Source organism: Aulonocara sp. 'chitande type north' Nkhata Bay, linkage group LG2, assembly GCF_057382095.1.
Source record: "Aulonocara sp. 'chitande type north' Nkhata Bay isolate Kocher_YH1m ecotype deep benthic linkage group LG2, A_spYH_male_GT1.1, whole genome shotgun sequence".
Taxonomy (NCBI): domain Eukaryota; kingdom Metazoa; phylum Chordata; class Actinopteri; order Cichliformes; family Cichlidae; genus Aulonocara; species Aulonocara sp. 'chitande type north' Nkhata Bay.
This window is the reverse complement of record NC_141345.1, coordinates 25728730-25744165: the sequence shown is the minus strand read 5'-3', so window position 1 is coordinate 25744165 and position 15436 is coordinate 25728730. Positions and strand designations below refer to the sequence as shown.

At 37.8% G+C, this 15436-nt stretch overlaps 1 protein-coding gene across 1 annotated transcript; it reads left to right on the top strand.

Annotated features, from left to right (window-relative positions):
• The first annotated feature begins 2030 nt into the window (after positions 1-2030).
• LOC147337948 (uncharacterized) lies at positions 2031-13885 on the top strand. Its single transcript, XM_086313073.1, has 6 exons — positions 2031-2122; positions 4505-4695; positions 5864-6181; positions 6726-6974; positions 7066-7185; positions 13284-13885. The coding sequence occupies exons 2-6, from the start codon at positions 4647-4649 to the stop codon at positions 13463-13465; spliced, it is 918 nt and encodes a 305-aa protein (XP_086169199.1). The 5' UTR covers positions 2031-2122; positions 4505-4646; the 3' UTR covers positions 13466-13885.
• The last annotated feature ends 1551 nt before the right edge of the window (positions 13886-15436 follow it).

Here is a 15436-nt window from a genome sequence, read left to right as displayed (position 1 = left end):
GCAAAGCAGGACTTGGATGGACTTGATGGACAATTAATTTATTTAGAAGCTTCAAAATGTGCAACAAACAATCCCAAAACTCGATACACAGCTTCGATGATCCAGATTCCATGATGCCAGTGATTCTCTTCAACAGGCTGCTCTCCACTGGTTTCTGTGCACAAGAGGAGACAGGTACGTTTCTTCACAAGATGACAAGAAGCACAACAAACCAGCACAAGACCCGGAGTTACACTAACTGAAGTTCCTCAATGATCCAGCGGTGACTGAGTACCTCAGGTAGTGACTCATAAGACGCTTTAAGAGGAGACCTGATGCTATCTTTTGAGGTGGCATATCTTTGAACTATATACATAAAACAAAAGCCTATTGAAACAATTTATGATAGTCCAAAAAAGGGGAAAAAGGTGTATCTGGTCAACAAATCAGTCTGAAGCAGTATTATTATTTATTCCCACGAGATGGTGCTATTATGCAGTATTCTATTACTGTTTTAACTGTCTTTTAGTTACTTATCTGACTTTATTGTAAAGAAGAGGTCTTCAAGATTTGTACTATTAAAATTTTAAAGATGAACTGTAACTATTTTAATTATATTTTTGTATATATTCTCACAAAACCTCAGTTTTTAAACATGAAAGCAATCATTTTAGTACACAGTGTTTGTAAATGGTTATTGGTCAACATCCGGAGTGACCTATTCCTATTTGGAAGATGTATCATTTTTACCATTTGTATTTATTTAATCTATTTAGATTTTGGAAAAGCACTCAGTTATCTACAATGTAAGTTTATTTTAAATGCAGTTTTCAGACACTATCAGTGTAATTCAAACACTGTTTATTGGAATATCAGAATCAGAATCAGAATACTTTATTGATCCCTGGGGGAAATTATTTTTTGTTACAGTGCTCCATTATAAACCAACATTAAGACAAGACAGACAATATGCTAACTAAGAATAGTACAATATATACATATATATACATACATACATAAGTCACTTATAAATAAATATTTGGAAAAGAAACATGTGTAGTTGTAGCAGCAAACAGTGTGTTAAGTGGATGCGTTGTACAGGGAGATGGCCACAGGCAGGAATGATTTCCTGTGTCGTTCAGTGGTGCTTTTCGGTAATCTCAGTCTCTCACTGAACGAGCTCCTGTGACTGACCAACATGTCATGGAGTGGGTGGGAGGGGTTATCCAACATTGTCTTTATCTTGGACAGCATCCGCCTCTCCGACACCACCTTGAGGGAGTCCAGCTTCATCCCCACAACATTGCTGGCCTTACGGATCAGTTTATTAAGTCTGTTGGCATCTGCGACCCTCAGCCTGCTCCCCCAGCATGCAACAGCATAGAGGATCGCACTGGCCACCACAGACTCATAGAAAATCCTCAGCATTTTCTGGCAGATGTTGAAGGACCTCAGTCGCCTCAAAAAATAGAGACGACTCTGGCCCTTCCTATACTATATTATTTATTTTGGGTGTCAACTACAACTACGGTATATGTGAAAAGATTTGACATAAACAACAACTTGTCATAATTATGGGGGTAAGTTAACTGTTACTTACCCCCATGCACTGCATTGGAAAACAGCACTAACAGTCTGTTAGTTTCAAAGGGCTGGAGTAACATGTAAGAGCTATTTATACTATTTAGAATTAACTGTCATGGTTCCTGGGTCGCCGACTAAGTGTTTTGAGTTATGTGGGTTCATGATTTACTTTGGTTTTATATATTTACTGTAATTATGTTCTAGTTCTTCAGTGTTTCATCCTTTGAGTACAATATTCCAAGCACCCAGCAGAGTGTTGTTATCCATGTTACAGGTTACTCCAGCCAAACTAACAGACCCTTAGGTACGGATGGTTCTTGTTGAGAACCGGTTCCCACTGTTTCAATTAATTGGAATTGTTTGCCATTTTTGCAAACGATTCCCCTATCGATTCCAGTCCCTTTGAATGACGTCGCCACGTTGCATAGCGTCATTTAGCCGACAGGAAACATAACGACTAAGTGGCACAAACGCTCAAAAGTTTGGTTATACTTTACAAGAACAGATGACAGCAGGGCAACAGCAGGGCAACTTGGGTTTCTGAGGCAGTTACAGCTGGGTGAGTCCCCTCACACATCGGTTTCATCAAAGCTTTGCACTGTTTGCTGGGTAAGATCGATAGGATCAGAGATTTGGACTCTTTAAACAGACAGCCAATCCCTACTTCCTGTATTGGGGTGCTCAGCACCACTTTACTGTCTGTCTTGAGTTCACAAGAGAAATGTTTCAGTGGTTGAAGCGGAAGTTGCAGACATGTAGTGTTAGTTTCAGAGAAGAGGAATTTGTGGAGAATTTCAAGTCAACTGTCAAAGAAGGATCTTTTTGCAATTGACGGCTATAGACGTCAATGGCAGTGAATGAGTTAATTTTAGGGTTAGGGTTTAGTCTAGTCAATTTCACTTCCTTCTGTGCAAAATATCTTCTATGGTGAAACTAACTAACATGTAACCTCAACATACATAACTTCAGAAAACACTTTAAAACCAGTGAACAACAGAACAATCATTGATGTCTATGAAAGTGTTTTGAGATTTGAAATAATCTGTAATTTAAACTTGAACATAAATTGGAATTTTTATCATGTATGTGTTGAACTGGCTTGAAAATACATATAAACCTCTTACTTGTTTTAATTTTAATTTTTTTTAGTTATTGCATTTATTTAAAATTTTAAATATTACAATGTCAGTGAAACTGCATGATTAGCTGAACAAGAAAATTACACATTTGGTTTCAAAGTATTAGTATCTCTAAACTGAAAGACAACTTCTGTCTTTTCTCTCTCTTGAGTTCCATTCTAAACACTTCCGTTCTTTCTGAGTTCACACATTCTTATCTGAAACTGATCACTAATGACAGCTGCTTTCAGTAGTTAGACTAGAGTAGTTTATCTGAAGGTTGCCAGAACGCGGGAGCTCCTATAAAACTCTGTCATACTGTCATGCTCATAATCATCAGTAGTGTAGTCCTATTTTAAATAGTTAATTATTGATCATGTTAATTCAGGTTCCTCCTTGTGGAAAAAAATAATGATGATGAAGAGAAACAGCTAGTTGTTTTTAGTTTTAGTGAGCTAGCTTTCAAACCCAAGAGTTTTAGATTTAAATAATTTTATAATTTTAATAATGACTTCGTCTGACATCATAGGTGTGATGATTTGCCCTGTTATTTCACTGAAGCTCTGCAGTTACAGAAATAAAAAAAATCAAACAAAAAATGAAACAAAGCAAAAAAGAAAGAAACAAATATGCAGAGTACTTTTATTTTACGAATTTCAAAGAATAATAAGATGAGTATACCAATGGCTTTCGTCAAAGTATTAACACAATGCTGCAGTCACAGCATGCCCATAAAAAGTTTTTGGTTCACTGAGGCTCTACTTTCACAGTATTAAACAAATTGAAACTGAACAGTCTTCTTTGGCCAACAAACACAAAATGAAACCAATCACAAAAAGAAAGAAACACCTTTTCACTATTTTACTCATTTCAAAGAATAATAAGATGATTATAACAATGCTTTTCGTCAAAGTATTCACACACTGTCCTTTGAGGTTGGGATTCACATTTAAGATCAGTAGCCTGCGCAGGCAGACAATCTGAGCAGGCCTATGATTCAGATGAACACTTAGATGAGCAACAAAATGTTTCGCTCACTGAAAATGCTTTGTGCAGATTAAGACAATTTTCTTAAATGTTTATATCTGGATTATTGAGAATGCAGTATTTAAAACATACTTTTGAATAATAGTGTCACTTTTCAGAACTTGTACTGGTTTGAATGAGCATTGGTCAAAACAACCACTCAAACCACCAATTAGCCTAAATACCACAATCCCTAAAGTCACCCGTATAGAAAAGAAATAGAAAAAACTTATAAAAGACTTGCATCGGATGTGGCCTACTTCATATAGTGAATCATATAAGGCTTATATGATTTACTCATGAAAGTGGCCACTTTCATATATTGTTTTAGTAAGTATCCAAAACATACAAGTTTCATTTATATATTTTTTCTAGGGATCTTATTTTTTTTTCACTCTTGTATGCTTTTCATACAAGTTTCACACAAGACAGATACAAACTTTATAAGATTTATATATATGTTTTCCATATGGGCAGAGTGTACATTTTATAATGTTTTAAAAGTGTTTCTTTTTTCTTCATGGATGTGTATACAAGGTACTTTCTATCAGCAACAAAATATGGACTTAAGGTGGAATATAAATGGGGCTGCTGTTGAATTGCATTAAACTGCATGAATGTTGTAGACACTGAGTGATGGGCAGGATATGGTTAGTTTGTTACCGATCTAAAAATAGTCCAGTGACAGTGTGAGTAATAATTAAACAAAGTCTGTGGAAGATCTGTGAGGTTCCTTTTATTTCTGCAAAGTAATGAATATGCTAGTTGTACTTCCTTTTTCAAATTTCCACACACAGAATGAGAACAGCATTTCAAACGAGGCTGATCAGTAGCAGGAGCCATTTCTGACTGTTACCTGTTGGACAAATGTGCATATTATTTAATAAAGTACTCTGACGGCTGCCGACTGTGTCAACACACACTGAACATTGAGGAGACATGGAAGCTGTGCTGGGATTGATGGTGATCCTACTGGGAGTGTCTCATGGTGAGATATTCTTTTTACATGTGACACTTATCATTTAATACCTTTTTAACCTGTACAAAATATCTGACATCGTCATCAGAGATGTTAAAGCTGCACAAATACTTCCACAAAGTTACAATATGTGCACTTTGATTTATTTTATTTAATTAAATGTTAGAATCTATTGGCTACATCTGCAGTACATGACCATTTGAGCAGAGCTTTAGTTCCTTTTTTTGTCTTTTTACCAGTTTTAGTAGCAGTGGTAAATTCTTAGCCCACTATGCACCTTGGGAGCCTTGTTGCAGTGTGTTTAAGTGAGTTTTAAACTGACTTTTTAAAGGACTTTATTCTTTCCATCCTTATCAGAGACGTCAAGCTTATTTGTTACTGTGATAAACTGCCTGATTTTGAAGAATCTGTCTCAACTTATCGGTTGGCTGTAACTAGGAATCCAGATCTTAAGTTATTTAAGTCATGCAGTCACTACAGATATGCTGAAGAATGTATAGGTTGCATTACTTTATCATTTTTAATGCCACCTTCAGAAATGAACATCTGTGTCCTGTTTGTGTGCAGATTCTTTTTTCTGAAATATTGCTTCCTGTTTTCTGTTTGACATGTATTTTCTTTTGGTTACATGAAAATACTTTAGTTTTTGCACTCGGCTAAAATGTGGAGAATGTGTCTACCTGTATTTCTTAACTCATTCACTGCCAGCCATTGGCAGTGAATGGGTTAAACCCATTGACTCATGCACTGCAATTGACGGCTATAGACGTCAATGGCAGTGAATGAGTTAATTATTAATATATTAGTAAATGTTGGACACATTCGTGTGATAACTTTGGGATTATGGATGCAGTATGTTTGTTCTTGAGGCTCTATTACCTACAATTGTCAAAACTGCTACCTACTCTGAGTTAGATATTAAGAGCTGACAGATTTATGGCAGTAGTGCTACTTCAAATACTTTGATACCATTCAATCAAAACACTGGGTTATCCAAAACATAATTAGGCATTAGGTATAAACATGGTAATACAAAAACTACTTTTTAACAAGTAAAAGTCCTCGCATCAGTAAATTTTGGATTGCTGACCATGTTAATCAAATTTTTGTTGTAATTTATTAGGTAGAAACTAACAAATCACAAATGCTTTTCTTTTCAATGTTTCAAATTTTGCAGGTGTGGAAACTCACTGTGATGGCAGACAGGATGGAGCTCAGTGTTATGGAGCTTTGGGAGGAACTGTGGACATCCAGCTGATGGACAGCAGCTCTGAAATACTTAGATACCAACTGTTAAAGAATTCATTAAAAATACTAGATGTGTTAAATAATAAGATTTTTAATACCATAGCACAGAGGTCTCTCTTTTTTTTGAGTAATGGAACATTTAGGATCAATAACCTGAGCAGGACAGACAGTGGTAAATATACCCTTCAAACCTTTGATTCAGATGGAACAACATCAGGCGTGCGGACTTTACAGTTGTTCATTCAAGGTAAATGTTGGGAAATGCAGACTTTAATTGATGTAAATGCAATATTGTTTTGGTAATCTTTATAACATACAGCACAGAATTTCACATACGTACACTTTGTGCATCCCCTGTTTTGAATTAGCAAACCATAAATAATGATAATCTACATGATGCACACTACATTCACTAAAGTATTGGGCCACATCTCTTAATCTTTGAATTCTGATATTTTTAGTTCCATTGGCACAGATGTATGAAACTAAGCAGCTAGCCATGCAGTCTGCCTCTACAAACATTTGTGAATTAATGGATAATTCTAAAGAGTTCACTGAAATTGTGTATGTTACTGTAACAGGATGCTACCTTTGCAGCAAATAATTTTGAGATATGTCTTCCCTCCTATATTCCATAACCAACTGATAGTGTTGCAAAGTAGTAGATTTTAGGAACTATGGAAAATCAGCTACCAAGTTACAGACCATGTAAAGTTACATAGAAGGAAGCACAGTGCATGAAAGTGCATCTTGTTATAGTATCAAAAGTCACCTGTGTGTGTTTCTCTCAGCTCCTGTGTCCTCTGTCCTGCTGCTCTCTGAGTGTCTGTCCCAGGGAGAGATGAGGGTGTCCTGCTTGTCTGAGGGAGGGGACAGTCCTCAGTATAGCTGGACTCTGGATGGACGCACACTGACAGATGCTGAGCTCCTTTCTAGAAAAATTAAGAATAACATCATCATTCTGAAACAGCACATCTCAGGACGTCTGGTCTGCTCAGTCAGGAACAACGTCAGTGATGTCTCAGAAGAACAGAAGACCTGTCGTGAGTGACAACATTATGAATGAAAGTCAATAATAACAACTAATTCACTTCTAACATCTTTCTCAAATTATTTGTTTTTTTCTGCCAGGTTTCATCAACTGCACCTCAATTAATGGGACAGAGATATTAGGGTGGATGCCTGTGGACAGTAACGGCCTGTGTATTGAACCAACAACAGAACCTACACCAGTCACACTAACTGCAGTGGGTAAGGAGACTAACATAGTGTCAAATAACCCTCTTTAATCAAACTGCCATCACTGATGACACATGGTATGAAAAAGTAATTAATTATAGTTACTAGTTACTTCTTCAAAAAAGAAACTGAGTTAGTAACTGAGCATAATTGGCCATTTTTGACTACTTTTGATTTTACCTCAACATTTCACCTTTAAAAACGATTTACTTTGCCTTGTTTGGTATCATCCTTTTCAGCACAATCTCACATGTCTGAATTTACAGTTATGTTTTCATTTTGACATACTGTAATAACACAATTGATCTAAAATCAGAAAAACATGAAATCAGAGTAGAAAAAGTTAGATTTTTACTGTAACAACCACAAACATGTTTAATGAATCATATTTTATAACTTTAAATGCAAATATAAATTGTCGATTTTAAAATCATATGCACACGTTTTGCAAACAAAGTTATTTGCCGCAGTTTACCTTTTACCTTGATTTTTTAAATAACCATTTGAAACTATTTACAGAACAATCAGCTGTTCTGCATTCAATAAGATGCCACACAAATTATTCGTGCCACTCCAAAACAACAATTTCTGTCCACTATAAAGGAGAACATCACAGCCTGATACCTGCAGGTCTGACAGCAGCAGGTGTATCACTCTTCCTGTTTTCATTCAGCAGTCACCTCATTGTTCTGACACACAACACAAAACCATCCATAACACTACACACTAACTACACAAGACAACACATTAACTACACACTCCAAACACACTAAACGTCACAAATCTCTCACATCTCAAAACTTGCTCTGTCTTTTTCTGCTGTCTCTCTCTCTCTCTCTCTCTCTCTCGCCGTCACTGCTAAAACGTCCCCCTCTTCTTACAGTTTTTTTCAATCGCTAACAAGCGCCTACCCATACTTCAGATACTTTTTCTAAACTCTTAACACAGACTCACACCTACAAAACACAATTGGCCAAATGGATAATTTTCTTCTCAAAAATACATTTTGTTAAATATATACTAACTCTTCATTTCAAAATAGAACACATCTTTCTCTGCACACACTAACTGTTCAAAAACACTATAAATCTGACTCAAAATGAAATTAGTCTGTCAAAGAATAACACTTGTTTTTACCTCACAAGGTACATGCAGTCAATCAAAGTACACCTTGTTTCAAAATACTGGCTATTATTGACATTACAAAAACTGCATAGACTTTTATGTTTCAGTTTTACAGGTATTTGCATGCGAAACATGCAATCCACCATTTTGACACCAGAAATGTCTTGGTTGGTAACTGTATGTCCACATGTACAGTAATGTTCACATTCAAAAGCATTCCAGTAAAAAGCAAACAAGTTTTAGTTTCTTTACTGTTTACTACAGGAGGTACAGTAGAAACACGGTATGATAGGACAGAGAAAGTTTTACAGTATTGCTTACAGTGAACAAAATATCCATGAAACACACAAGAGCATTCTGAACAAAAAAACAACAGCAAAAAGCCAAGATAAAAAAGGGGGGAGGGGGAGGGGGGCTAAAAAAAGGCAAAAAATTTGCATCTAATCTCTGCGATCTTCAGGGTTAGGCCACATGTTTTCATCAACATCACATCTGATGTTATCCAAGTCGATGCACCTGGGATAAAACCGCCTGGTATGTCGGATCCACCCTTGGCAATCGTCAACTGTGATGTCCCTGGAGCCAGCATCCATGGCTTCAAGGAGGGACATCTGGTCATGTGGCTGATGGTCATAAACCTTCCACCTCCATGCAGAAAAAAACTCCTCTATGGGGTTGAGGAAAGGTGAATAGGGTGGAAGGAAGAGACTTACCAGTCTTGGGTGGACTTCAAACCATGTTGTTATTGCTTGCGAGTGATGGAAAGCCACATTGTCCCAGGTAATTACAAAGGTCCTCATGTTTTCACCCTCCTGACCCTGCTCTGGAACCAGGCGCTGGTGGAGATCATTGAGAAAGGCAAGCAAGCGCTCTGTATTATAGGGTCCAACCTGACATCTGTGAAGGAGTAATCCTGCATTTGCAATTGCTGCACACATGGTAATGTTTGCCCCTCTCTGTCCTGGCACATCAACTGTGGCCCTTTTTCCAATTACATTTCGTCCACGTCGACGCCTTTTGGCCAGATTGAATCCTGCCTCATCGATGTATATGAATTCATGAGGGGCCTGGTTGGCCTCCAATTCCATAACTCTCTGAAACAAAGTTTATGTAAGTCATGTTATTACTGTATACCATACTGTACTGTAACCTAGTATTGTGTAGGTTACCTACTTGCAAAGTGCAAAGCTTATAGAACTGGACATTGGATTGAATATACACTATACCTGGACATATTGTCGTCGTAGCTCCTTGACCCTCTCACTGTTCTTCTCAAAGGGAACAGTGTAGAGCTGCTTCATCCGCACTCTGTGTGTCAGGGTCCTGGGTCTCCTGACCCAGCGTTTTAGTTCTTTGTGATTTTTGTATTACAGTTTTTTACAGTCGCTAACAAGCGTTTGTCCAAACAGTTGTCACATTTGCAAAACTCTAAACACAATTAGCACAGGATCGGTCTGTTGTGGCCATACCATTCACACATTTCATGTCGTGTTCACCCAATATGCAGTCAGTGAACACATTTCCACAATGCTTACATTTTCTTAACAGACAAGTTATACCTCCCAACAAAACTATGGACTGTTCTTGTAGTATCTACGAATGTTAACACACAACATCCCACAATAGCAAAAACAATATTCCAAACCTTAGATACAGTATAAAAACCTCTGCTTCTGCAATGATATGTCGGTGGATCCGACATACCAGGCGGTTTTATCCCAGGTGCATCGACTTGGATAACATCAGATGTGATGTTGATGAAAACATGTGGCCTAACCCTGAAGATCGCAGAGATTAGATGCAAATCTTTTGCCTTTTTTTAGCCCCCCTCCCCCTCCCCCCCTTTTTATCTTGGCTTTTTGCTGTTGTTTTTTTGTTCAGAATGCTCTTGTGTGTTTCATGGATATTTTGTTCACTGTAAGCAATACTGTAAAACTTTCTCTGTCCTATCATACCGTGTTTCTACTGTACCTCCTGTGGTAAACAGTAAAGAAACAAAAACTTGTTTGCTTTTTACTGGAATGCTTTTGAATGTGAACATTACTGTACATGTGGACATACAGTTACCAACCAAGACATTTCTGGTGTCAATATGGTGGATTGCATGTTTCGCATGCAAATACCTGTGAAACTGAAACATAAAAGTCTATGCAGTTTTTGTAATGTCAATAATAGCCAGTATTTTGAAACCTGGTGTACTTTGATTGACTGCATGTACCTTGTGAAGTGAAAACAAGTGTTATTCTTTGACAGACTAATTTCATTTTGAGTCAGATTTATAGTGTTTTTGTACAGTTAGTGTGTGCAGAGAACGATGTGTTCTGATTTTGAAATGAGGAGTTAGTATATATTTAACAAAGTGTATTTTTGGGAAGGATATTATCCATTTGGCCAATTGTGTTTTGTAGGTGTGGGTCTGTGTTAAGAGTTTAGAAAAAGTATCTGAAGTATGGGTAGGCGCTTGTTAGCGACTGTAAAAAACTGTATTGTACTTGGTGTGAGTTTCTAGTTTCGATCCCTTGCCCTTCATGTTTCTCTATGTCCCCTCTGTTCTGTGTAAGTCTGTGTCTGCATGTTTGATTTCCCCTCTGTGTCTCTCGGTTCTTAGAGTCCTCTGCCTTATGGTTTATGTCTCTGTGTTTCTTAGTTGCTGTCTCCACTGTGTCAAGTTTGCGTCTCTGTGTGATCCTTCCTGTTTTACTTTGAAGGTCCGTGTCTTATGTGAATGTGTCCTGCTTTGCTTGTCTCGTCAGTTCTAATTTCCCCCAGCTGTGCTCTCCTTCTGTGTCTCATTCTCCTCGTTACTTCCCAGTGTATTTAGTCCCTGTGTTTCTCTGAGTCAGTGTTGCGTCGTACCCTCAACAAGCTGTGTGTGTTTTGCCTCCGTGTTGCCAGTGTTTTGTTTCCAGTTCAGTGTTTTGTGCTTCAGTGTTTTAGTCCACCAGCGTTTTTGTTTGTCTTTTGGTGAGTTTAGTAGTAAGAGGTTTTCCAGCATTAAAGCTGCGCTTTAAGTTGAACTTCTGTGTCTGAGTCCTGCATTTTGGATCCACCACTCCTGCTTGCCCGCCTGCCACACAGCCAACCATGACACTGTGTTTGGACAATGTCCGCGTAATGGTTGTGAGGCTGATTCTATCGATATTGTCAAATATCTCATGGTCCGCCACAATTCTAGTTTGAATTTCACGCAGTTTTATTGCATTATTTGCAGTAACCATTTCTACAATGGCAAGCTCCTGATCATTACTGAGGAGCTTTCCTCTTCCCCCAGAGGGTGGAAGGCGTTGCATTCTTTAGACAGACAAAAAATTCAACATATGCATTACTGTATGACCATATTGACATGTCAAGTGAGAATAGAAACAATCCATGTAAAATGCAATACTTACCTGTTGGTTTGTTGAAAGATGCGTATAATGGAGGCAACCGTTGACCGCCTCAAATTGGGCTGCACTCTTTCACCAGCCTCTCTTAGTGAAAGACCATGGTTGATTACATGGTCAATGATAGTGGCACGAATTTCATCACTGACTACTGTTCTTGCAGCCCTTGGAATGCCACCACCACGCATTCTTACACCTCTACCTTGCCCTCTCCTTGGGCCTGCTGTTCTCCCTGGGCCCCTTGCTCTTACTCTTCCTCGACCAGACATTACAGTGTTTGTCTTTTTTTTGTTTCCAAAAACATCACTCCTCAAGGTCTTGCCTTATAAACCCCACTGAGTCTAAGCCAGAATGGAAGAAGCTGTGGTTGGCCCAATTTACCCAACATAAATCAGCTGTGTGTCAATTATTCAATTGTTTGTTTATTATCAGCTGAGATATATTTTTGATATTGATATTGTTTTTGTACTGATATCATTGCAGAAGCAGAGGTTTTTATACTGTATCTAAGGTTTGGAATATTGTTTTTGCTATTGTGGGATGTTGTTTGTTAACATTCGTAGATACTACAAAAACAGTCCATAATTTTGTTGGGAGGTATAGCTTGACTGTTAAGAAAATGTAAGCATTGGGGAAATGTGTTCACTGACTGCATATTGGGTGAACACGACATGAAATGTGTGACTGGTATGGCCACAACAGACTGATGCTGTGCTAATTGTGTTTAGAGTTTTGCAAATGTGACAACTGTTTGGACAAACGCTTGTTAGCGACTGCAAAACACTGTAAACAACCAAATGTCATGTTGCCATATCATTTTTGATTGGTCGACATGGCGCATTTTTCCACCAACAGGAACGGGCTGTTTTTTGTTTTGTTTTTGTATTTTTTGCTCATAAGCAGAGAGCGCTTCCTAGCGCTGTCCTTAGACAGTAAACGTGACGAAAGTTAAACTATTGAGGAAAAAATGCTGCATATATTGGTTATCATTACTCTGGTTTTATGTGGCCTATCAACACAATTTAAAAACTGGTATATATATCACCTTGTTGCTTTGTCATCTTGAAGTGGTCATGTGATTGGCTTACCACGACTACTTTATTCTTCCTTAGCCAAAAAACAGCACTCATGCGATTGTTTTGCCCCCCTGAGCTCCAGGTGTTGTGCTGAAAAGTGATCGTCGGGCAGAAAGTGATTGCTGTCTGCGGGAGCGCGCGCAGCTGCTTAAAGCTGTAGCGTCCAGGTTACTTACGTAGTCAGCTACTTCCGTGCAACCGATATAAGATGTGGTAAGCTGAACACAGCTTCAACCGTCTGTGTGTTGAAAAACAGTAACTTCCGCATTTTCTTGTTAGTAACTGTAACGGCGTTGTAACGATAGGAATAGTAATGAGTTTACTCGTTACTGAAAAAAGTAATGTTGTTAGTAACGCCGTTATTCCCATCATTGTATATAAATGAGTAAAAATGAACTCTGATGAAGGGGATGCATTCATGTATTTTTCCCCCCTTTCTATAAACTATGGTACATGAGTGAAAACTCTACTGTGACTCTTCTTTCACAGCTCTAACTTGTCATAAACATTTTTCTGTCTAACACAGGTACTTCCTGGTTCATATTTGGTTTGAAAGCCGCTGTGGTAATTCTGTCATTAAGTGGGATTTGGATCTGGTTCACTTGGAAGAAAAAAACAATATTGGAAGGCCCTGCTGTCCCAGAAAAGGTGGAATCTCCAGATAACTCCGTTTTCATGATTGAAATGAGTCCTTACTCCAACACCTAGTGTCACCTTTCACCTGCTGTACATTTGTCACATATCTGTGTAGGTGTGGAAATAAGGATCAAAGTGTTTCTCTTTTCCTTTTCATTCATTCCACTTTTTTTTTTTCACAAGATAACAACTGTGTATAAATTTCCATAAAAATGTGGTTCTTCTTATAATTTCTGCAATTTTATAATTAGGTCCTCTTAAATATAATCATCATCATATAAAAACTCTCTGTCCTTCATACTTTTTATTTTGCATTTACATTTCATCTGTAGTGCTGAAGGACACATTTGTGTACAGATGTTTTCGCCATTTGTTGTTTGTTGCTGCATTTTTAAATAATCAACCATATAGCTGACAATGTGATGTCAGTGTGTGAATAAAGTGCCAATAAAAGAGTTTATTTCTGGTAACCATGCAGGAAGAGTCAAAGAAAAGAGACCATGGAGAACACAGAAGTAAGAACTTGGTGCTTTAGATTAAAAGAGAAAAAAAAGAACAAACGTTAAACTTAAACATTGAAGTTAAAAGTGAATATCTTTTTCTCTATGTGGTAGTTAAGTAAAATTAACTTATTTAGCACTTTTCACAGATAAAAATCACAAAGTGCTTCACAAATGGTGTAGTGTCGGACAATAGAACTTAATTTTTGGGAAATTGATGCCAACAAAACTTTAACCTTGTTAAAGTGTGAGAAGAGATCAGATACAGATTTGATAACTTATAATTGGCAGGAAATCTTATTTTTTTTATCTTATGGTGGAATTAAATAAAATATATTTTTCTGTAATCCATTGCATATTCAGCTTCATAAGAACATGCGCTAAAAATCCTGCCTGTAGACTCTGCTGGAGCCACTCTGCTACCCCTGTTGTCGCAGCGATGCTCCTCCTGTAAGCTAAGAACAGGAAACTGAAGACAGACTGGAAGGGCTCATGAAAATACTGAAGATCTGGTGACTGTTAAGGCCGTCAGCAGATCTCAGTTTCTCCACCTGTACATTTTGAAAATGGTATTGTAATAATAATACAATTTTCTTCCTAAAAAAATAAGGCAGAAATGTAACGGGTTATTTGACCAGCTTCACCTTTAAACTCTGAGTAACCTTAGCCAAAATTATTTTGTACGTTAGGCTAAAACAGTTTGATTATCGAACATAATCAAACTGTTGCAGAGGGTCGTGAAAACTGCCCAGCGCATCGCCGGAGCACCACTTCCTGCCATAAAAGACATCTACAGGAAGCGGTGTCTGAAAAGGGCTGGGAAAATCATCAAAGACCCCAGTCACCCATCACATGGACTCTTCACCCTCCTGCCCTCTGGGAGGCGCCACAGGAGCCTCCGGACTAAGACCACCAGGTACCGGAACAGCTTCTTCCCCACAGCTGTCAGACTCCTGAACTCTGCCTCCTGACATCTGACCCACGTTAACACATGGACTGAACACACACACACCCACAATAGACAACTGTACCCTCAAACACACAATAATAACATGGGCTGAACCACCACTCACAACCACTAGCACTTTATATAGCCTCTGTAGAAACTATCCACATATCTCACTTATCTTAACTGCACTACTGTATAGCTCTGTGTAAATAATCATTCTGTACATTCGATAATCTTTAATCCTACAACTGTTTACAACTTGCATAGTTCCCATTTCTGTATAGCTGTATATCTCAGATTCTGTAAAGTTATTTATTTCATATTCTGTATAGTTTTTCATATTTATATCCTGTTCATAGCCTGTACATAGCTTGTACTCACTACAGCCTGTACATACTTATAGTTATAGAATATTCACAACATACTTCATACCGTGTACATTATAACATACCTTAATAGACCCATTTCTGTAATATACTCACATATCTATATTATTGCTAATATATATTGTAATATATCTATATCACTAAAGCACTTCTGGATGGATGCAAACTGCATTTCGTTGCCCTGTACCTGTGCATGTGCAATGACAAT